The sequence below is a fragment of the Panicum virgatum genome, chromosome 9K, assembly GCF_016808335.1.
Source record: "Panicum virgatum strain AP13 chromosome 9K, P.virgatum_v5, whole genome shotgun sequence".
NCBI classification, from domain to species: domain Eukaryota; kingdom Viridiplantae; phylum Streptophyta; class Magnoliopsida; order Poales; family Poaceae; genus Panicum; species Panicum virgatum.
This window is the reverse complement of record NC_053144.1, coordinates 14,957,953-14,979,934: the sequence shown is the minus strand read 5'-3', so window position 1 is coordinate 14,979,934 and position 21,982 is coordinate 14,957,953. Positions and strand designations below refer to the sequence as shown.

The window sequence follows — 21,982 nt, the reverse complement described above, 5'->3', positions numbered from 1 at the left end:
GTGCAGGTGCAACCCGATCGAGGATTAGAATTCGGTCGCGGCTGATGCCGTGATCCAAACTAAAACCACCGAGATCTCGGTCAAGGAGGCACGGCGCAGACACGGCGCCGACGGCCTGCCTGCGTTTTGTTGTCCACACATGCGCCGGTCGAGGCGCCGGCGGACACGAGGCATGTGGGCGCACATGAGATCAGTTCAGAGCTGCATCGGAGAAGCATCCATTGGCGGCATCGATCGGTTGATCTGCAGTTGATCTGTTGCCACGTCTCTGTCCGGCCCATCATCGATCCAGAATCAGAAGGGAAATAAAAATGGCAAGGTCAAGTCAATACCCTCTCTCTCTCTCAAGTTTACAATGGAAGTTGTGGAGTCCTGGCATCGCCGTCGACCTTTCTGGGATGCTGCGGTTTGTATTTTTGCTGGCGTGCAGGACGCCTGGCTGGAGATACGGCAGGTCCATCTGCTCTGCTCAAGGTGTAGAAAATGCTTCGGCGCAGATTCTTCAGACACCGCCCAACAAGGCAAGATGGATACCATATGAGATTTATCTTCGCATATATGGCCCCCGTTTGGTTCGCTAGAACACCTAGTACTACAAAAAGAATTTTGTATGCATGAAGTACTAAACGAAATTTATTTGCAAAATCATTTCACGGATGGGTATAATTTTGCGCGACAAATCTAATGACGGTAATTAATCCGCGATTGGCTACAATAATGCTACAGTAACCATCCTCTAATCGTGCAGTCAAAGATCTCATTAGATTCGCCTCACGAAGTAGCGCAGTGTTGTAGAGTTAGTTTTGTAAACTGCCTTCATTTAATACTAGTAATTAACGGTCAAAGTTCCCTAGTACAACCAGTACTAGGAAACCAAACAGGGCCTATATACCTTGGTGTTTTGGTCAGTTAGTGTGTGCCATGACAACGAGACACACAAAGTGCATGGTTTGGATGTAGTGGACTCGGCACGTCAAAAGTTCCAGCTAGTATAGTATAGGAGAGCCCTAAGGCCCTCCACAGTGTGACAGTGAAGCCAGAAAAAATGTAGGTCCCATGATGAAGAAACAAGCATCGCTGCTGCATGCTGCAATGGATGACTGGGCATGTGCTCTCTTTGTACCACCACCAGCTGCTTTAAGCTCTCACAAGGCGCATAAAGGTATTTTTTTTATTGACTGGGCACCGGAGCTTCAACTTTCACCGCTCCAGAATCTTTTAAGCATGGGCATCACTTTGGAATGAGAGCTGCAGTGTGTAGAGTGATGCTTGAAATGGAAAGAGAGTATTTGAGCATCACTCTACGCGCACATTGTGGAGGGCCTAAGCATAGTGTTACCCCGCAAGGAAACACAAAGGCTATTTTTACCAATGTTCAAAAAGGCGGAATTCCGCGGCCGCCTAAGCGCGCTTACGCGCTGGGCGGAGGGGTCCCACTTGGCCTAGGGGGTAGGCGGTCCCCTAGGCGCCCTATGGTGGCGCCGGAGGTCAGGATGGGCGGCGCCGGAGGAGGAGGTTGGGGCAGGTGCGCGGTGGAGGAGGCCTGCGGTGGCCGCGGTAGAGGAGGCAGGGATGTCACGCGGCGGCAGAGGAGGTAGGGGATGGGCGCCGCGACGGAATAGAAGGCAGGGGACGGGCGCGGCGGCGGCAGAGGAGGTTGAGGCAGGTGCTCGGAGGAGGAGGCAGGGGAAGAGGATTCGGCGGTGGCGGAGGCAGGGGCGGCGGGGCAGAGGAGGCAGGGGCGAGCGGAGAGGACGACAGGGAGGCGTCGTCGCGTCGAAGTGAGGAGGCGTTGGGTCACGGGTAGAAAGATAAGGTGGGGGAAGTGGGCTATTTGGACTGCCTTGGGTATTTCTTTTCCATTCAAGGCCCACTAGTTTCTTATTTTTTCTTTTCTTTTTAGAGTATATGGTGAAGTATACGCATTATATTGTACCGCCTAGAAAAACGCCTTGAAACGCCTAATCCCGCCTAAGCTCTAGGCGGTGGGTCACCGCCTAGATACCGCCTAGCGCTTGTTTGAACATTGATTTTTACTTTATCTATTAATAACCCGTTTGAATCCACCAAGCTAATTCATTAGCTGAATACGTAGCTGAAATTAACTGGAATTGAACCAGCTAATTGGATAGCTGTTATCTAACTAGTTAGAAAACATTTAACTGCGCATTAGCTGGTCCCGTTTGGATCCACCCTAACTAAAATTATGACACCAGATGACACTCAACACACCAACAGATTTATGATATGTCAAACATGTAAACAACAAGGCCTTCTCCAATTACTATCCGTATGTTTGTCATAGCTAAGCTACAGAGTACTACATAATACTACCGACGGCCGCCCGTCCACCTCCCTGATAATCCATCAAGTTCACCTCCCTGACAAAACCATCAAGCTCCCAGATATGTACAACAAAACTGAGACAACATCCATGAACTAGCCAGATTTGATCGCTTTCGACACAACAGCATGCAAATGGGGACTGAGGCTTCCTCCACTATTGACTATCGATTGCCGTCCAATGTCATGAACTCGTCCGCATACATATAGGAGACTGGTTTTCTCTCATTGTCTTGCAGAGAACCCATTCTTGAGTCCAAAACTGCCAGCTGAGATACAACCCAGTTGGGGTTGTTCCTCCCATCAATCCACAGGGCTTCACCAGTGTGCTTATGCTTGAAATCTGGATACCTTGGGTTCTTCTGTTTATATGAATTAAGATCATAGGTCAAATGTATTCAACATTATCAAAAAAAAAATGTCAAGCACATATATCTTCCTAACAAATCGTAGGCTAGACAAATTATTGGAGCAAATAAATAAATACATCAATAAGAAATGTAACAGTCTTTAACGATGAATCCTCTGGGGGCAGGAAAAGAAAGAGCTCGAATTCAGAACCTAACACATGCTTGCATGTTACAAGTTTATGAAGCCAAGTAAAAGCAAGTAGTTTCTACTGGAGACCATTCAATTTTAACTATGGACCAAACTAGTCAATGTCCATGCATTGCAATATTTCATCATTTGTTTACACAAGCAACCATACTTAGTGTAAATCATTATGAGATTACAATCCACAGAAGGAAAATGTTTAAGAAAACCCATGAACATATCACTTATTTTAGTCTAGCTCCATATAAACTCAAAAAACAAATTTCACATATATCAGCAAAAAAAACTCCTGGAAAAATAACTTTAAAGTACAAGCATAAGGTGAAACAAAATATTAAGATAGCAAACTTCTATTTTTTAGGTTTCCCCGGACACAATTTCCATTCAACAATGAAATTTTGAAGCGCACAGCATTCTCTAGACTACATCCTAAATCCTTTTTTTGCATTTCGTATTGACTTGGTGCCAATGGTTGCATGTTGCATCTAGCTAATAATTTGAAATACATATGTCATAAGGTATATGATACGTAAATAAAAGATGTGCAGAACCCTGCATACACTAATCTTAAATTTTTTAGGTAAGAAGAGCAGAACTTAAGCATAAACTCACCAGAAAGAATAGAAAAAAGGAGAAATATCTTTCCTAACAGCCTCCGGCTATTTACCGTTACTGTTTCACTGTTTAACCGCACTTCACTGACCACTTATCCCTCTCCCTTAGTAAATAATTGAACTTCTTTTGATTGGTTCTAGATTTTCCATGTATTCCCTCTTCTCTGATATTTTCCATTTCTATTTGAAAATTGGGGCAATAGACCCCCCCCCCCCCCCCCCCCCAAAAAAAATGTTTCAGTTGATTACATACAAGATAACTGTTACATTGTAAAATGATAAATGGTGTACTCCCTCCGTCCCAAAAAGCAAGTCATCCTAGGAATTCTAGGACAAATTAACAAGAAGGTAAAATGACCATGTTTGCCCCTATTTGGCACTAATTGATTCTTGCATGCACATGCACTTTCTAAATAGGTTAGGATGACTTTTTTTGGGGACAAAATTTGAATCCTAGAGTGACTTGTTTTTTGGGACAAAATTTGAATCCTAGAGTGACTTATTTTTTGGGACGGAGGGAGTAGTTTTAAAATTTAAATCATTCAAATTTGAATCCTACATGATGTGCGATTTCAGCGCGACTATGCATGAGGGTGGAGATGTTAGTCTCGATGGGCAAGTAGTGCCCCAGAAGGATACTTTTCGGTATTTAGGATCGATGCTACAAAAGGATGGCGACATTGATGAAGATGTTAGGCATAGAATCTCAGCTGCCTGGTTGAAATGGCGTCAAGCTTCTGGCATCCTCTGTGACAGGAGGGTGCCACAAAAGCTAAAAGGCAAGTTCTATAGGACAGCGATTCCCCCGGCGATGTTATATGGTGTTGAATGTTGGCCCCACAAAAAGGCGACATGTCCAGCAACTGAGTGTAGCAGAAATGCGGATGTTGCAGTGGTTTTGCGGGCACACAAGGGATAGAGTCCAGAACGAAGTTATTCGGGAAAGGGTAGGGGTGGCACCAATTAAGGAGAAACTTACTCAACATCGATTGAGATGGTTTGGACATATCCAACGGAGGCCTCCTGAGGCGCCGGTACGTAGTGGGGTTCTAAAGCGTGTCGATAAGGTAAAGAGGGGTAGAGGTAGACCTAAACTGACTTGGGACGAGTCGGTTAAGAGAGACCTTAAGGATTGGAATATCTCTGAAGAGGTAGCTTTGGATAGGAGCGCTTGGAGACTAGCTATCAGCGTGCCTGAACCGTGAACTTTGTGTCTTTTGGGTTTCATCTCTAGCCTACCCCAACTCGCTTGGGACAAAAGGCTATGTTGTTGTTGTTGTTGTTGTTGTAAATGAAGAAGATAAATAAGATATCTAACCTTATTTGTCCTGTTATCCCACCACTCAAGTGGATTAGCAAAGAAGGCCTGCCACAGCTCTTCAGTTGATCGAGAAGAACTGATATTATCCCTATTGTTATCCTCAGTTGAACTAGAGGTAGAATCAAAATAATCACCACGCCTTCCACCTTTGATTCAACAAAAAAGAAGAGTTATTTTTTACATTTTATGAATTTTCATTACATCAATAAACAGCTACCTAGAACCGAGTCATGTGCATCAATGGCTAGTAAAACATTTCATAAACTGAAGAAAGCTACATCAATCAACTGTTTCTTCAAGAGTACTCAAGAATGATGCAAGTAAGACTTAAGAGTACTCAAATTCCTTGCTGTTTTTTTCCAAAATGAAGGTTGACCGTGAAAGAGGTATATACAATCTAATGGTGTTTTTTGTGATCTTATAATACTTAAAAGTACACGAATACCTTGCAATTGTTTTCCAAAAAGATTGTTGGCAGCAAGAGTTTTATATCATGTTGCAAATCGTATAGCTTGTCAATACACATCTAATAGTCTCTTTTGTGCATGTTCGAGGAAAAAAAGAAGTCTTTTTTGTGATCTTCTAGAGGCAGATGACTTCCTATCATAAATGATGTTCATGTTCACATATATATAATCAAGGGGGTATAGTGTCAGCATTAACAGCATATGAAATTACAGGAAAACAGTAGCTATGATATAAAAAGGAAACTTTGGCGCATTTTGGATATACAACAAAAAAAAATGCAAGGCACCAGGTTGTTCACATATTGAGGATTGATAGATTGAACAGAAAGTAAAAAGTATAAGAGCATGTTTGGTTCATGTCCTTGCAATTTGGCAGGTTAATGGGAGAATTGGCTCTCCCATTGGTGCCTAGCCAAAAGATTGGCGTAGTTGTGGACGAAGGAAACACTTACTCAGAAGTTTGCAGGCCAAATTACCTTAATTCTCACTGTATTTATGTTTGTTCCCCCGTCTATGATCAGCAGCTAACTAGTGCTATTAAGTATCATTGCATGCACACACAGTAGATGCACATGTATGTGCCAATCTACGACCTTGTATGAGCTATAATTTGTTACTTGGTTAAGGTCCAAACTAATTAACCATGCATGCAATTAGGAGTTCCCTGGTAATTAACAGATAATTAAAGTACATGTTAAATCCAAATCAGTAGTATCATGAAGTTAGTAATTTTTTTTTAAAACAAAGATTGGACAATGAACCAAGTGGTAGCCCAAACTATTACCAAATAATTGGTAGCAGGCCAAACAGATTTACTAATGTTTACGATAAGTGGACAAGCCACAACAGACTAATATATCTAACAGGAATATGAACGGACAAGAATGAGAAAAGCAGCAGTTTTATGATAAAAACAGAAGGCTTCACAGCTGAGCTGAGATCCATGCCTGGGGTATCCTGGCTTGCCTCTGGTTCATATAATCGAACAGGCTGCATGGACTCGATGAAATTTAACTCTTGAACTGCAACCTGAGAAAGAGTGTACCCATCAACCCATCATAATCAAAGAAAAGATGAAGAATTAAAATACAGTGTAACCACTCTTAATGAAATGATACATAGATTACCTGCGTACTAGAGGGAAAAAACAGCATTCAAAGCAAACTAGTAAATTTGATACCTTGTAGTAAACATGCCGCTTCTCAGGCCCCTCATCAACAGTATCTGACACAAGCCGTCCTGAAACATATATCCGGTCACCCTTCTTCACATGCTCAGAGGCCACATGAGCCAGGTCATCCCAAAATTGTAGAGTCACCCTGTAGTATAATCACCTCAATAAACACTTAAACAGCAATTACTATTAAGAATGCATTTTTCAATTACTAATATTTCTGACTCTGACAGTATGTAAAAGTTAGTAATTATGTAGCTGCAATGCGAGAAATATAAACAATACATGTTTGTTCCATGATTCATTAGTATCCACAACTTGCTACATGCCTTTGCCACAACTAAACTATCCACAAACAAAACTTCAATTCATGGTCTCAACAATCATCTTGCTACATCCAACAATTACACAGACTGGTCCCGTCCTTATATTACCAAAGGCCATTGCTGTCCCCTCAAGGCCTCAACAACCATGCATTTCTCTTACACTAACCTACATGCCTACAGGCTACACCGAGTGACCTACAGACAAGCCTATCTCACAGCCGGGCCACAATAATAGGATAGAAATAAGAGACGCGGAAATGGAAGAAAAGTTAGCATTGCGTAGCACAAATCGAATTAGGAATACCATGTAGTCTCGGTGGCCGACTTCCAGACGGCGAGGCGACCCCTCGCGACGGCGGAGCCGCTGGGCAGCTGACGCAGTTCGACCTCGGTGCCCACCGTTCCGATGAGCCGCACCGAGTTGCAGAGCTCCCTGCTCCAAGGTATCTCCGCGGGCCGCGTCGTCGTCGTGGGCGGCGCCGCGGGCCCTCCGTACCGCGCGGAGCACCGGGGGCGGCGCCCTCGTGGCACCGGCGGCGGGAGGCGGAGCAGGGAAGAGGAGAGGCGCCTGTTGCGGTGGCCCGCGGGGCTAGGGTTTAGGGTTTTGAGCAGGGAGGCGACGGCGAGGATAGCCATGGCGATATTTTTCCGGCTTTCGCCTTTCTCAGCCGGAGATGGAATGGGAGGTCTCGTGAGCTTATTTCTGTGGCGTGGGTTCCTTTTCTCTCCCTGCTAGTGGCCCCAGAACTGTGGCGGCGGTGACGGACGCGTGTTCCTTTTCTCTCACTGCTAGTGGCCCCAGAACTGTGGCGGCGGTGACTGACGCGTGGACCCCACGAGCTACCGCTGTGGCTGTCATGCGGGCCCCACATTGCACTTTCTTCAGCTCACAGGTCACAGTGACACCGCCACGCTGCTTGACTGGAATCACCGAGTCTTAAATTAAGTGCTACAGGTAACTGACAATTGCAAAACTGAATAATGCTCAAGGTAAGCCTCATATTTATTGAATAACACGACATCTTTCACAGAAAAGTTGTTCTTCCCGGGTACAAAACTACAAACAATATCGCTATGTGGCCTGAAACTGCAAGGTGACCAAAATAAACGGGCAGGCATTTGCTGCTAACTCCAGAAGCCCAGAATACAGTTGTACATACAGAACGCTAACAAGATGGATCCTCATGTGTGCTCCTTGCTACTAGACGATGCCTCAAGCCCCCTTTTTCTCCTCCCCATCGCCTACCGCCGTGGGGGTTGCAGGCGGGGGCTCATCGCCGCCTTCCCCAGGCTCTTTCTTCAGTTCAGTTTCAAACTCCTTAGCCGCCTGAGAGAATTTAGACAAATGGGTCAGCAAACAATTTTACACACTGGAAAAGATCGAATGGCCTGATTAGAGAGCTTGATCTACTAGTAGCTTGTCTTGTGAAAACCAAACACAAAGCATGCACATCCAGCCAGCTTTCAAAAAGTGCAAATCAGTATCCAACGCAAACGTGGATCAGTCCTATACTCCTATAAAATCCTTGGAAAAGTGAGGCCAAAAGGAGGTGCAAAATTTTCAAAACTAAGGAGTATCAAACCACTGCTGTCGCAGTTTTCAAAGCTCTAGCCACTAGTGAGCTTCTCCACAGACTGCCTCCTAAAAACAAGTTCAACTAACTGGAGACATTGTAAAATGAATGCACTTCTCAACTTCTGCGAGCTGCCCCTTGTAACCCTTGAAACCACTTCTCTGCAGCTTTTATATCCTACCAAGTAGATTGGGTAAACCCAGAGCATGCCAGGGCGCCAGCAACCAAATCATGACCCACAAATCACCTGAATTTTTAGACCAGAGACCTGTTTGTTCCTGTTTTTATTAGAAGCAACAAAGGCTTAGCATGCTGGGGCTACCAGTTTACAAATGTAGAAATGTAGACTCAGGTCAAATCGGACAGGCCGCAGTTTCATCAAGTATGCAGAGGCAAAATGCTGGATAGCAACTGCAGCTATATACTAGACTATGTAATGTAGCAACAGCATGCAGACAACAACAGCATATACACATTTGCATTTAATAAAGTGATATAGCTAATAAGATAGCAGTGAAGACACAAGTAATATTCCTCTTAATGAAAAACGTGCTCAGGCACGGTCGCGAAAAAAGAAGAAGACACAAGTAATATTATGTGCTTTAGCCAATAGCAATAGGTAGCACACTGGCACCTGTAAGTTTTGCTACAGCTCTAGCTATCGATACCACATATTTCGTCAGAAACAAAAAATAACTGTACATATAAAAAAAATACAGCATTCTGGCAGATTGTACCACTGCAAATGCACAAGAACATGCAATAGCCATTCAGTTCCATCCCGAACAATTAAATTGGAAGAAGCCTGAACACACCAAAAATATGTTCTATTTCCTGTTGCAGTTCAAGAAGTATGAGCTGCGGAAATCCCCCATCACTCCAAATCTCACATCCCTGAACCCAACGCCACTCATCACTCTGCTATAACAACCAACAGGACTCTCAAGTAAAAATGAGAAAGCAATTTGGCAGCTTTTCATTCCGTTGGTATTACCCCCCTAAGCTCCACTGGGCTAAACGGTCAGGAATGCACTATACTGCGCCACTATGTTTCTAAGCCATACTAGTACTGAACTGAACATTCAGTAGAGCACAAAAAATCCTCGGAATTGCAACGGAAACTGAAAGCACTAGCAAAGCAGCGCCTTGTAAATTGGTAACGACACTAGTTGCACTACGAAGACGACCTAAAAGCTTTAGCATCTCGAGCAAAAGGAGGTCATTTTTTTTCCCCTCAGCTGCTAACCACCAGTCAACTATTGCCAGCACCGCACACCCATCCCCACAGGGCACAAATCACGAGATTCCGTCACAGCATACGCCCCAATCCTCACCTGCTGGAAGCTCTTGACGGTCTTGCCGATGTTGCGGCCGATCTCGGGGAGCTGCTTGGGCCCGAACACGAGCGCGGCGACGCCGGCGATAACCGCGAGCTCAGGCACCCCGAGCCCGAACAGGCACTTGCACCCGAGCGCCCCGCCGCCCCCCGAGCCGGCCCTCCTCCTCGGCCGCGCGGCCACCGACGCGGCCGCCCCCGCGAGCCCGGTCCCGAAAGACGCCCTCGCGGACATCCCGGCGGCCGAGACGTGGGCGCGCGCCGGCGCTGCGGCGCGCCTCGGCGGCGCCCCGAGGTAGGAGGAGGAGGCCGCCGCGACGGGAGCGACCACGGCTATCCCCATGGCTGCTGCTGCTGCTGCTGCTGCTGCTGGCGCTCGTCGTGGGTGGGGGATATTTTTGTCTCGATGGGATAGCGTTGTTGGTGGAGGGAGTTAACAGGCTCCCCCCCCCCCCCCCCCCCCCCCCACGTTTTTCTGACACGCTCCGGTGGTCCCGTGTATAACACGACCATACAGACTTGCAGAGAGCTGGGCCAGGAAACGTCTAGATGGGCGAGTTTGGGCCGGGCCAAAAAAACCTGCAGAGTTGGACTAGTTGAGCGTTGGGCCTCTTCGGCTTTGTATCTATCACCTAGTATTCTTATCGGATACTATACGAGACCACCCCGGCGGCCCGGCCTACTACTACCGGTGCTAGTGCCTTGCGAAACGACCAATTATCTTAGCCACCGCGGCGTTGGCTGACGCCTGACGGAGAGCAGTCGGGAACGATGGCGGTTACGCCGCTCCGCACGGAGGCGGCGGAGGGCCCCGGCGGCGTAGATCCGGACCCCATCTGGAGAGCACTGCAAGGCGTCAGCAGCGTTCTCGGTCGCGCGCTCGCCCCTGTGGCGGGCTCTTTTGGCACCGCCGGCAGCTGCCGTCGCGTTGCGTCCGGCAATCCCGGCGGGATAGCCGAGATTGTGGACGGCTGCGTTGGCGGCCCTGCGGGTATCTGCCCCGCCGGCCGTACTCTCGACCGCACCGGCAGCGTTTTGGTCCGCGTCGGCGACGGCCGTCCTGTCAGGTCTGTATCTCGCTTGCAACTTGCCACATGTTACTTCAAGTGATTGTTAGTTGTTCGTTTTGATACATCTCAACAGACGACCTTATCCTCGCAAAGTAGTAATAGGGGGAAGTCAGACGGTACTGTATTTGCATGAATTTTTGCTGGTTTCATTTGGGGGCGCCCTCATGGCCTTAAAGCTGCGACCTTTGGTCAGGATTTTGGTGTTTTTGACTGAATAAAGGGAGGCTATTTCAGACTTTTTTTTTGTTAAATTTGTTTAGCAAGATGGTTTCAGGAATCTGAACATGCTACCTTATCCTGAAACGATCTGAGTGTCTGCTAAGGCCCTGTTTGGGACCGAGTATGCTTAGCTTATAAGCAGAAAAAGCAAATTAATCCCGCCAAACTACTCATGTCGGCTGGCCGCCCGCAACAGTAAAACGCCGAAAATGAACTAGGCGCTGCAAAATCGCAGAAGCGATCTTGGAGCTGCGTTGCGCTTATATGCCACACGATTTTTTAGCTCGCGGCCCCAAACAGGGCCTAAAGCTCGCTCAGAGTATTGTATTGGCCTATTTTGTGCTGACCTTGGGGAACTCTCTTCTTAAAGCTGTAATCTTTGATTAGCAATTTTGGTGTTTCTGAAAAAAAGGCAGCTTATGTCGACTTCAATAGTGAATTTCTTTAGCAAAAGGGGTTCACTAAATCACTAGTATTGGGCTAGATCCGAACAGGCAACCTCATATCGCAGAGTTGGGGCAGGGATAATCAGAGGGATAGCTAAAGCTCTCCTTTATTCTATCTCCCTGGTTTCAAGCTTCCTTACTTAGGAAACTGTCTTAAAGCTGCAATCTGTGATCAAATTTTGATCTGTTGACAATATAAAGGAAGAATATTTCGACTTGAGTTGTGAATTTGCTTAGCAAATAGTTTTCAGGAAAGCTAAGACACCATTACATAATACATCCTCTTATATCCCTCAGATGCATCAAGTACCAAACAAAATGGTACTTGTGCTCTGTTGTGACCCGATAGAAGAGGATATAGATCCAAGGCCAGATGCTTGATTTTAACTAAATAAGGGCGCAGTGGTGTGTCTATGAGAAAAAAACGGATGGACTTCTGATAGTGAATCTACTTCTAAAGACTTTTTCTATAATAGTGTTCATATGACATTAACATCAGTAGTTTATTAGTGGAGAAAATATTCAATTTGAAGTCAGCCATAAGTTGTCGTGAGTCCTAAGGTGATGTAGGGCAATAGATTTTTCAGGGTTCAACTAAGGAGTTACTATGGCATTTTCAGATTGTTAACATACTTTGTCATAGTTCATCTCATGGCATTTTTAGTTTCCATTATGTACCAGTGCTGACTGCTCAGCTATCTTAGTCTGATGACATCAGACCAATGGAAGTCCTGCCATTGTCTTGTGCAGCATAGGGAAAGGAAACAACCTTACATGCAGAAGTGCACAATCAACTCATGGAACGTGGCGACCAAATATTAAACTTGAAGACCTGCCGGAGGTATGCTACAAACTTTCTTCTTTAAAGATGATGTTGAGAGTAAATTAAATTTCTAAACTTGGGATGGGGTTGATGGGACATCATTGCTTTGCCCCACAGGATGTGCTAGACAGGGTATTTTCAAAGTTACAGCTCAATGAGGTTGTTCGGACCAGTGTGCTCTCAAGTAAGTGGAGGCATATGTGGACAATTTCTTCCAAACTAAGGATTGATTGCATTGCAATATGTGGCAGACCTCGATATTTCTGCAACAAACCAAACTACACCATGGAATTCATTGATGGTGTTAATACGGTGTTGCAACAGCTTCGTGGCAAGGTGGTTGAATAGCTTGAGGTCAAATTTGAATTTGAGAGCATATTAATTGATCATCTGAACAATTGGATTAGTTTTGCCGTGTCATCACTTGTGAAGAATCTAGTTCTGGATTTAGCACCAGCTGAATTTGTGGTTGTCAAGAATGGCTACAGTGTCAAGAATAGCTACATGTTTCCCATTGAATTGTTCGATGGTGCATCCATATCACGGATGCAACATATTAAGCTTAGCTGCATATCCTTCAGACCACGTTCCCTGTTTAGGGGTTTCCCAAACCTGATGAAGCTTGATCTGCATCTATTTGAGGTGTCTGAAATGGATCTTGATGCCATGCTGTCAGGTTGTGCTAATCTTGAGTGGTTGAGCTTCATTAGATGTCATGTCAATGATGAATTGAAGGTAAAACAGCCGTTGTCCCGTTTGCTGTACTTGCGCATTGCGCATTGCAGCATAAAAAAGGTAGAATTACATGCAAAAAATCTCAAAACTTTTGTATACCATGGGGTGCAATTACCTATTGACCTTGGTGAAGTTAAGAAACTAGAAATAGCAGAACTTCATTTGTATGGTATCACTTTTGAGTATGCCCTATGTGTACTTCCAAGTGTGCTCCCAGGTGTGCAAAACTTCACCTTGCAGACTTATTATCTACCATTAGAGGTATGTTGTTGCAACATATTATGAATCTTTAACTCACTTTCTAGTTTTGATCTGACAATTTTCTATCTTCCAGATGCCCTTATTACCGGAAAACATTGGCAGATTTTCCCAGCTGAGATTTTTACGGCTGTTGCTCGTTGTAAATTACGGTGAAAGCGACAATATTCTCTCGCTGGCATCCTTCCTCAGGGCTGCCCCTTTAATTGAGGAGGTTGAGGTGCATGTAAGTACTCTTTCTGGGTTGCACCTGTCAGCAGTGATCTCATGCATATGAATATATCATATTTATTGCTTATTTCTTATTTAAACATAGGAGATTTGCTTGCGTACACTATGCAAATTCATATAATATCATGTTTAGTTTGGAGACTTGTGAAAAGCCAATAATGAAGTACTGTGCCTATGTAATTGGGACTCTAATACAGATAGGTCCCATCCGATATTGTAAACTGCTTTTAGCTTGTGTTACATGTAGATTGTTTGCAGTCTCACAGAGGGTTGTGCTTATGATTGTCATAGCTATGTACTTCATGTTTGTACAGGCACCCATTATGAATTTCACTTATGCTTAAAGTGTAAACTTAGCTCATAGGCTACTTGTCTCGTTAAGTTCATTTTTTTAACAAAAAAAATAAATACACCCTTAAACTTCAATTACTGATAATGAATTTTGACATCAGAATAAACATATCTTTAATGATAAGTACACTGACCATACTTTTTCATCGAATTCTTTCAGTTTGATGTGTCTTGCTTGGAAGGTGTGGGATGGGGAACTCTCCAGAGTCTTCCACCTCATTCATATACTTATCTAAGGAAAGTGCATATTACAGGGTTTAATGGGATTATGGGACAACTTGAATTTTTAGCACATATCGTGGAAAATGCCCCTGCCCTAAGGATTTTAAATATAGATCCAAGAAAGAAGTTGGGTCGTTGTAGGTGTACGGCTTCAGATTTCTTGGCTAGTCGAGCTTCTGTTAGAAGTAAGCTTAATGGAAAGATCTTGCCTGGCACGGAGGTTAACATTCTGTAGGAATTCTTTTGTGACCCTGTGCAAGAGGTCGAATGCTGTGCAGCCGCAATTATTCTTTAGTTGTGTTCTGGGCATGTGATGAATCAAGTCTATGCCTTTTTTTTTTCTTGAAACGAATCAGGCAGGAGAGCATATGAAGCCTAGACTGGGCATGCCCATTATATTAAAACTTTGTCCTTGTAACATTTAATAAATCATATGCTCTGTTTGTAACTTTATATATAGTAATGTATATTTTGGTTTCAACTGACGCAAACATGATATATATATATTACAAATTTATATGCACACCAGTGCAGCATTGAAAATTTATTCGGTATTAGCTGTTATGCTATGCACGTGTTGATACGGATCTTCTTAAACTTGCAAACATTTCAATATAGTTTGAAATTCAGTAAGCTTCTCTTTTATATAAAGGCATTGCCCTGCTTTTAGCATATATAGACATTCGTTTTCAAATCACAAAAACAAAAAAAGACTTTCGTTTACAGACTACAGGGGACACCAGCAACATTCAGAACTGAGCTAACAAAGCCAACAGGATAGAAACATACTCCCCCGTACCAAAAAAAGAAGTGTCACTCTGGGTTCTTTTAGAACATATTAGTGGAGAAATAGAATGACTTAATTATTTGCACTAATTATTAACCGATTCCATTGGACAAGTTGCCAATTTATAGTTGCACATGCAGACTGATTAGGAGGTGCTGCATGCAAATTTGCGGCATGCAAGGAAAGTAGGGCTAACTAACGATAGCACTCTTTTTTGACAAATTTGACACTTTTTTGAGACGGAGGGAGTATATGTCTATGAAGTTAACAGAAATAGAGCTTTACTAAAACTAGGCCAAAAGCACGATCTTCTGATTGTCCCAGATCTTCGCACACGCATCAACTTCCCTTGCGCCTCACTCGCACAAGCATCAACTTCCCTTGCACCTCACGAGGATAAACCCCCAAGGAAAAAGAAACGTAGAACCAAACATAAAGGGTGTGTTTGGTTGATGGACTAAGTCTAGCCTGGCTAGATTTCTAAGCCTGACTAGTCCAAGCCAGAGTTGGGCAAGCAATGAGTCCATGTTTGGTTGTGTGGCCTGACTAAGCTAGGCTAGAGTAAGATTTTGTTTGGTTTGTTGCATAAAGAGATGGTCTGCATCTGGCAATACAAAATAACTTGTTTGGTTGGCTGTGCAAGATCTGGTGGAATCACCCACAACTAGTAGTGGTAGACTTACCCTCAATCTATGCATAAATTAATATGATTATTCTTAATTTATATAATCATGCACTAATATCACTGATGCCACACTAAGATTGAAAGGCATCACAAATTTATTCTCGTATACAAATCCATCAAATTGGTATTTTATAAGAAGGGAAACATAAATTTGTCACATAAACCACTGCACCATGAATGCTCTATCACTCAATCCTCTCGCTGGTCTGTATCCGCAAGGCAACATAAATCCAATCAGGTACTTCGTTTGCAAAGAGATAGAAAGGTGAATCACGTTTTGGAGTTCGGACCTACCAGATTCACAAGAACACAAGCAGAGTCACATGACCTACAGAAGAGGAAGAGAGGGAAATCTCGCTTTGGTCCTTGGATGCGCTGTCCCAAGCATAGTCTTTTTCTCCTACGACTTCATGCTTCCCCTTGCCCATGGTGGCTTCTCCATGCTTTCCGTCTCCCCTTGCCCTCATCGAGAGTTTTTCACATAAATTGATTACCCAGCGCTAGATCTAGATCCTCTAAACCCGAATCGGAGCATATTTTCCTGAATCGAGCTCCTGCGATGGCGCAGCCATGGATAGGGAGGGGAGGACGTGAGGAAGGGGAAGACGCCAAGTGAGTCAAATGACGAGACGGAGGTGAGCAGAGCTAGACCTCTGCAAAACTCAGCATCATGCCTGCATCTGCCTGGCCAATTGCGGGAGCGCCCTCGCACTCACCGGGCCTGGCCACGCTAGTACGCTCAAGCGTACTAGCTAAGCTTGGCTAGCAGCCCTCTCATGCATTGCTAGAGCCTGGCTAGCAGCCCCGTCCAGGCAATCCAACAAGTTCATGGTGCATTATACAAGCCTGGCTAGAGGTTAGCCACCCAACCAAACAGCCCCAAAGTGTCCACCATTCAAAGGAAACAGAAGCCAAGCTTTCAGCCGATTCGTCATTTCACTCAGGCAGTGAGCGTCAGGAGACTCTGCAAGAGGGCAAAAAAATTGTAGAACAATTCGTTAGTCGAAAGAATGAACTTCTTTTCCATCCTCATCTTGTTTCAGCTATTCCAGATCATCCACAAAAACACATAAAAAATAAATAATTTTACATTGTACTTATGAGCCCCCAGAGGGATCCACTTCTCCAAGAAGAAGAAGAAAAAAGTGTTGCAGATCCGCAGGGACTGAATCCCATTGCAAAGATTTCTTGAAGGCACTCCACAAGGATCTACTCATGACACAAAGAAAAGATGATCTATTGATTCTGGCACCCTACATAAAAGGCAATTGGTATCACCTTTCCCGTTTCTCTTTTTTAGGTTCACGCGTACTTGGATTTTGTTTTGTAGAATTATTAACCAAAGTAAAATCTAGGGCTTAAGTGGCATTCTATTTGTCCGAACTTTTCTATTCGCTTAGAGATCACCCCATTAAGGGTCAACATCCTATACATTGATCTAGTCGAGTATTGGCCAGAATTCTCCCCTACCCAAAATAGCTTATCGGTTTATCATTTAAGTGAGCATCACCCAGAGTTTGCATTAGTTCTCCACTTCTCCCCATTCCTCAAGTTCAATGCTCCCAAAAGATCTTCTAAATTGTATATCCCATTCCCCCTCAACCCAACAATCCTTTACATAGAAGTTAGGATCATTGTAGACATGAACAAATTGGGGAAAGTGAAATTTTAGTGGTAAGCAGCCAAATATCCCCCCCCGGCCCCACACACACACCACCACCACCAGCAGCACACGCGCACACACTCTTCTATTATTGTGGCTGGCTAAAGTTCACAAGACATGTCATCCTCCATACCCATTTCACTAGTAGGGCTTGAGCAAGAAAGAATAGCAAAAGTGGGTATAGCGAGATCTGATGCAGCAAGTCCATACTGATCATTGACTAACAAAATGAGGTAAAAAAAATTTCAGTTATCACTCTGTTCGCTGCAACCAGCCAACAGTGTTTTTCTCTCAGACCAAGCCAGCACCAACTAGCAGCCACCAGCCAGCCAGGAGTACTTTTCTCTCACAACAAATCAGCACCAGCCACCAGCAACAGCACAGCGAACAGAGTGTATGAAACTTCATCGTAGATTACATTGTAATTTTTAAGAATTAATGAGTAGGCACTGAGAGAATTTCTGGAATAATTCTATCAAATTACCCTAAAACCAGTAGAATGCTTATATGATAAGAGAAGGGCAAGCTTTTCCACTGACAACTAACTGAAGCAGGAAACACGGTTAGAGGGCCAACTGAGACTATTACACTGCAATTGCAGCTAAAGAAGAGTGGCATAAAAAGGTAAGAGACTGACATGAAAATTAGCCGACTGAACGTCTAGGAGTATTTGCACGCAAACTATATGACTATACATTTAAGTGAAGTACAAATATGCAACACCAACAGCTGCCGTTTTAAGTAACACAGGCCTGACAGAAATGAATTGTGAGTTGCGAACTGCAATGACGTGAGGGAGATAATAATGTGCAGGTATATCATATCACTGATCATTCCGAGTTCAAACACAAAACAGAGTTCCTGTCGAACTGAAATCTTACCTTGCCTGTTGAAAGGACGGTTGAGGCCCAATACAATTGCCCAATTATTTAGTACATGCAGCAACAAAAACTGAAAAATCATGAAGTGAATATCTCTTAAGACATAACATAATCTCCTACTACTGCAGCAATTGCAGGAGATAATTTTATGGAGTAAAATTCACGGCGGGTCCCTAAACTTGTCACTGAAAGTGCATCTAGGCCCCTAATGGGTTTTGGTGAATTGAATAACAACATGATGAAAGGACTAACACTTTATTTGAGATATCATGAGCATAGATTTATTTGTATATCAATTTATGTAATGACTCATGTATCAAGGAATCAAATAAAAGAGAGCTTATTGAACAAAGTCAAGCATGTTGTGATGAAAAATGAGAAACAAGTATTCATGCAATTACAAGTTATGGTTTCTATTCATGGCTTGATATATTTGAAGAACATGTGAGATATAAAAATAGTTAAAAGTTTTATTGCAAGGCTTCATGGAGTTAAACAAAAAGAGAAGACATACACTTATGTGCTACATATTGGTCTTATATTTTGAAGCTTGCAATGCTTAGAATATGGTTGTCATTTATGGTTATAAAGCAAAGATAAGCACAGTATGAAGCAAAGATAGAAACAAGTGTTCATGCGTTATATGATGGTTTCTAAATTTGGCTTGTCAAAGTGAAGTATACTTTGTCTCAAAAGATCAAAAAAAATTTATTACAATGCAAGAAAAAGAATTGAAGATACAAGAATGAGATATGAAATTCATTGTTGATGCCCAAAGTTTAGCTCAACATGGCAAGTGTAAGTGATGAAGAAGCCAACCGAGATGATTAGTGCGAGGGACTAGGCAAGCTTTGGTGAAGCGACAGCTTACCATCTGTGCAAGTGCTAAGGTGAAGTGCTAGTATCCGTGGGGTGTTTGAAGTATCATATCCAAACCTTGATTGAGAGAAGCAATGCAATGCATCAAAATATTTTATTTGAGTGACTTGAGTATTCAAGGACAGTTTTGCAAACGATTTGGAACTCTAAGTCACTAGCTCAAGTATGGATTTGCTCAAGAAAATATTATACAATGTTGGAATCCCAAAGTTGAAAAAAATCAAAGTATGGCAAAGTTAAAGTAATTCAAGCCTCAAGTGGTTGATTTGTGTTTAATGTTTAATCTTGAGTATAGGTACGCCGTACTATCAAAAGGGATGCAATATTGATTGTAGGACATGATTAAAAGTGCTCATAGGTCACCCCAAGTGAGAATCCTAAGAGGAAACCTCTGAGAACTAACTTTGTGCTACTTGGATGATCAAGTGTTAACTTGGTGGACCAAGTAGGACTCCTAGACTTAGGTTTGGGCTTCTCTGACCCAGACCGGTCCGATCTGACCGGTCTGGGGCTAACGGCTAGTTGTTTGAACAGATCGGTCTGACCGGTCTGTGCTGACAGTTACAATGGCTAGTTTTAGAGTGTGGGGTATTTATACCCCTCAGCCCTCTCCTTCGAGGGCTGCTGGTTCCCTGACCTTTCTTGAGCTTCATAAAGCATTTTTTTGACCAGCTAGCTCTCCTCAACACTCTTTGTGAGTTGAGCCATTTAGATTGCATATCTTTGGATTGGATTGAGAGATTGAGCAAGTGTGAGATTATAGAGCATTGTGAGAGCTGCATTTTGAGCAGCAAGTGAGTACTCATAGCTTGAGCACTCAAGATTCGTGAAAGCATTCAAAGTTTGCATTTGCTACTCTTGAAGGTTTGCCTCCTAAACGGCTAGGCGTCGTCGGCTAGCTCCCAACATTGTGGTGAGCAGCGGCAAGTCTGTGCGGGCGTGATCTTGCCCCCTTGGTGGAAAGGATCAAGATAGTGGAATCGGGGAAGTGGTTGAAAGAGACCCAACTCAAGGGATCGAGTTGAAAGAGACTCACACCCAACGAGTTTCTCAACGGAGACGTAGGATTCACAGTGGTGAATCTGAACTCCGGGAAACAAATCCTTGTGTCTCCTTTGTGGTTTGCCTCACTACTTTGAGTTCTAGCATTTGTTTTATAATTCCGCATCGATCTACTTTGGTGTGTTGTTTCTGTGTGTGCAGGGACTTGCAATACATCTATATTCACCTGCAGGAACACTACACCAAGTTGTCTTAGTGCTAGAGCATGAGGAGGGGAGAAACTCTGATCTTATGCAGGTTTTGCGTGTGACCGGTCTGACCGGTCACCCCAACCGGTCTGACCAGTTGGTTTGTCTGTTCAGCATCTAAGTGTTAGACCGGTCTGACGGATCAGTGTGCTGACAATTTGTTTTAAGTGTTATAATTTGCAGAATTTATTGAAACGCCGATTCACCCCACCTCTAGGCGACATCCGAGGTCCTTTCACTGACGAGGTGTCATCGCGGTCCCTGGACTCCCGAAATGCTATTTTTGAGTCCCCATTCTTGAATCGGGTTTGAGCAGCCATCCAAACTCGCACCCGACCCGGTCTTTTAGCCAACGTGTCCGCCACCTGGACGCGACGTGGCTTGGTGCCAGCTAAAATAGCCGGTTCCGTCCGTGCGCAGTCAGTGCGCGGCGAGGCCTCGCGTGGCGCGCACGGCGCGGCAAGGCCGGCGCCGGCGCCGGACCAGCGGCGGCCAGCGGCGAGCAGGGGCAGGGATGGCGCACGCATGGGCCAGCGCCGGACCAGCGGCGGCGAGCGGGGGCAGGGATGGCGCGCGCATGGGCCGTGCGGGGTGCAGCGAGCCTCACCGGCCGGGCGCAGGGTGGATAACGGCGGGCGGCGGATGGAGCTTCGACGCCGGGAGCTCTGCATGACGAGGCAAAGGACCGAGTGAGGGCTCAAACGGGTAGAGGGGAGGGAGGAGGAGCTGTGGGTGCGTGGAGTCGACCAATGGGCTCACCGGAGAGGACGAATCGGCAGTGGTCGGCGTCGGAGAAGGAGCTTGTGGCGGCAGCAATGGAAGAGCAGTCGGAGCCGCTGCTCTGTGCTGGCGCCGCCTGGACGAGCCCGCGAGCCCGCACTGGCCGCTCCGCCTCCCGCGCGCCGCCGGTTCCGTGCCGGCCCGCCTGGACGCCGCCTGGATTCGCGCGTGCCTCCCCAGCTCCTTGTGCACGCCGCCCCCCTACTGCAGGCCCACGCCGCCACGCGCCGCTCCGGCTCCTCAAGTTCTTGCTGCTGCTATCGAAAACTCCCTGGTCCAAATCCCCAAGTCCAAATCGATGCAACCGTTCTAGCAATCCAATCCCTGTCTGAACTCTTTTGAGAAGAAAATCGAATCCACAAGGCCTGCCACAAATCGATTCGATTGGATTCATGCGCTTGCTGGCCGCTGCTCGCTACCGTTGATGGCTTTGCGGACGCAGCAGTCATCGTCCTCTATGGCAGCGGCAAGGAGCGGAGGCACCCGCCAGATGCCGTGTTGAGGGAGCTTCGCCCATTGCCGCTCCACCTGCTCATCTCCAGCGCCTCACTCCACCACTGCCGCTCCTGGAAGTTCACCGATGTCGGCCGCTTCCTCCGGCGAGGACACCTCATTCTATGCGGCGACGAGCGCGAGCAGGCGGTCGTGGAGGCACTATGCGCAGACGTCGCGGCTGGCTGGGGCGGCGGCGAGAACGACGCGGACGGCGACAGGGCGGGAGGGGAAGGACGGGGAACGGCGCGGCGGCGAATGGGGGGGGGACGAGCCGAACGGATGGAACCGGTTATTTTAGCGGGCGCCAAGTCACGTCGCGTCCAGGTGGCGGCCACGTTGGCAACAAGACCGGGTCGGGTGCGGATTTGGATGGCTGCTCGAATCCGATTCAAGAATGGTGACACAAAAATGGCATTTTGAGAGTTCAGGGACCACGATGACAACCGTGACAAGTTTAGGGACTCGCCGTGAATTTTACTCTAATTTTTTGCGTTCAG

The 21,982-nt window shown here is 45.3% G+C and overlaps 3 protein-coding genes across 4 annotated transcripts; 1 reads left to right on the top strand and 2 right to left on the bottom strand.

Annotated features, from left to right (window-relative positions):
* Positions 1-2,217: 2,217 nt before the first annotated feature.
* Positions 2,218-7,492, bottom strand: LOC120650308 (protein OSB2, chloroplastic-like). The gene is made up of 5 exons (XM_039927379.1): positions 7,105-7,492; positions 6,481-6,619; positions 6,248-6,329; positions 4,831-4,979; positions 2,218-2,705 (listed from the first exon to the last, which is right to left on the bottom strand). Exons 1-5 carry the CDS (start codon positions 7,434-7,436, stop codon positions 2,508-2,510), a joined length of 900 nt encoding a protein of 299 aa, XP_039783313.1. The 5' UTR covers positions 7,437-7,492; the 3' UTR covers positions 2,218-2,507.
* A 283-nt stretch (positions 7,493-7,775) lies between these two features.
* On the bottom strand, positions 7,776-10,128 carry LOC120650309 (sec-independent protein translocase protein TATA, chloroplastic-like). The gene is made up of 2 exons (XM_039927380.1): positions 9,709-10,128; positions 7,776-8,127 (listed from the first exon to the last, which is right to left on the bottom strand). The coding sequence occupies exons 1-2, from the start codon at positions 10,051-10,053 to the stop codon at positions 8,014-8,016; spliced, it is 459 nt and encodes a 152-aa protein (XP_039783314.1). The 5' UTR covers positions 10,054-10,128; the 3' UTR covers positions 7,776-8,013.
* A 296-nt stretch (positions 10,129-10,424) lies between these two features.
* Positions 10,425-14,588, top strand: LOC120650306. 2 transcript variants are annotated; one of them, XM_039927377.1, is made up of 5 exons: positions 10,425-10,777; positions 12,196-12,286; positions 12,386-13,264; positions 13,338-13,487; positions 14,004-14,588. In XM_039927377.1, exons 3-5 carry the CDS (start codon positions 12,773-12,775, stop codon positions 14,298-14,300), a joined length of 939 nt encoding a protein of 312 aa, XP_039783311.1. In that variant the 5' UTR covers positions 10,425-10,777; positions 12,196-12,286; positions 12,386-12,772; the 3' UTR covers positions 14,301-14,588. The 2 variants fall into 2 exon arrangements, with proteins under 2 accessions (XP_039783311.1, XP_039783312.1); XM_039927378.1 differs by lacking the exon at positions 10,425-10,777 and having other exon boundaries at positions 10,786-12,286.
* Positions 14,589-21,982: the final 7,394 nt, after the last annotated feature.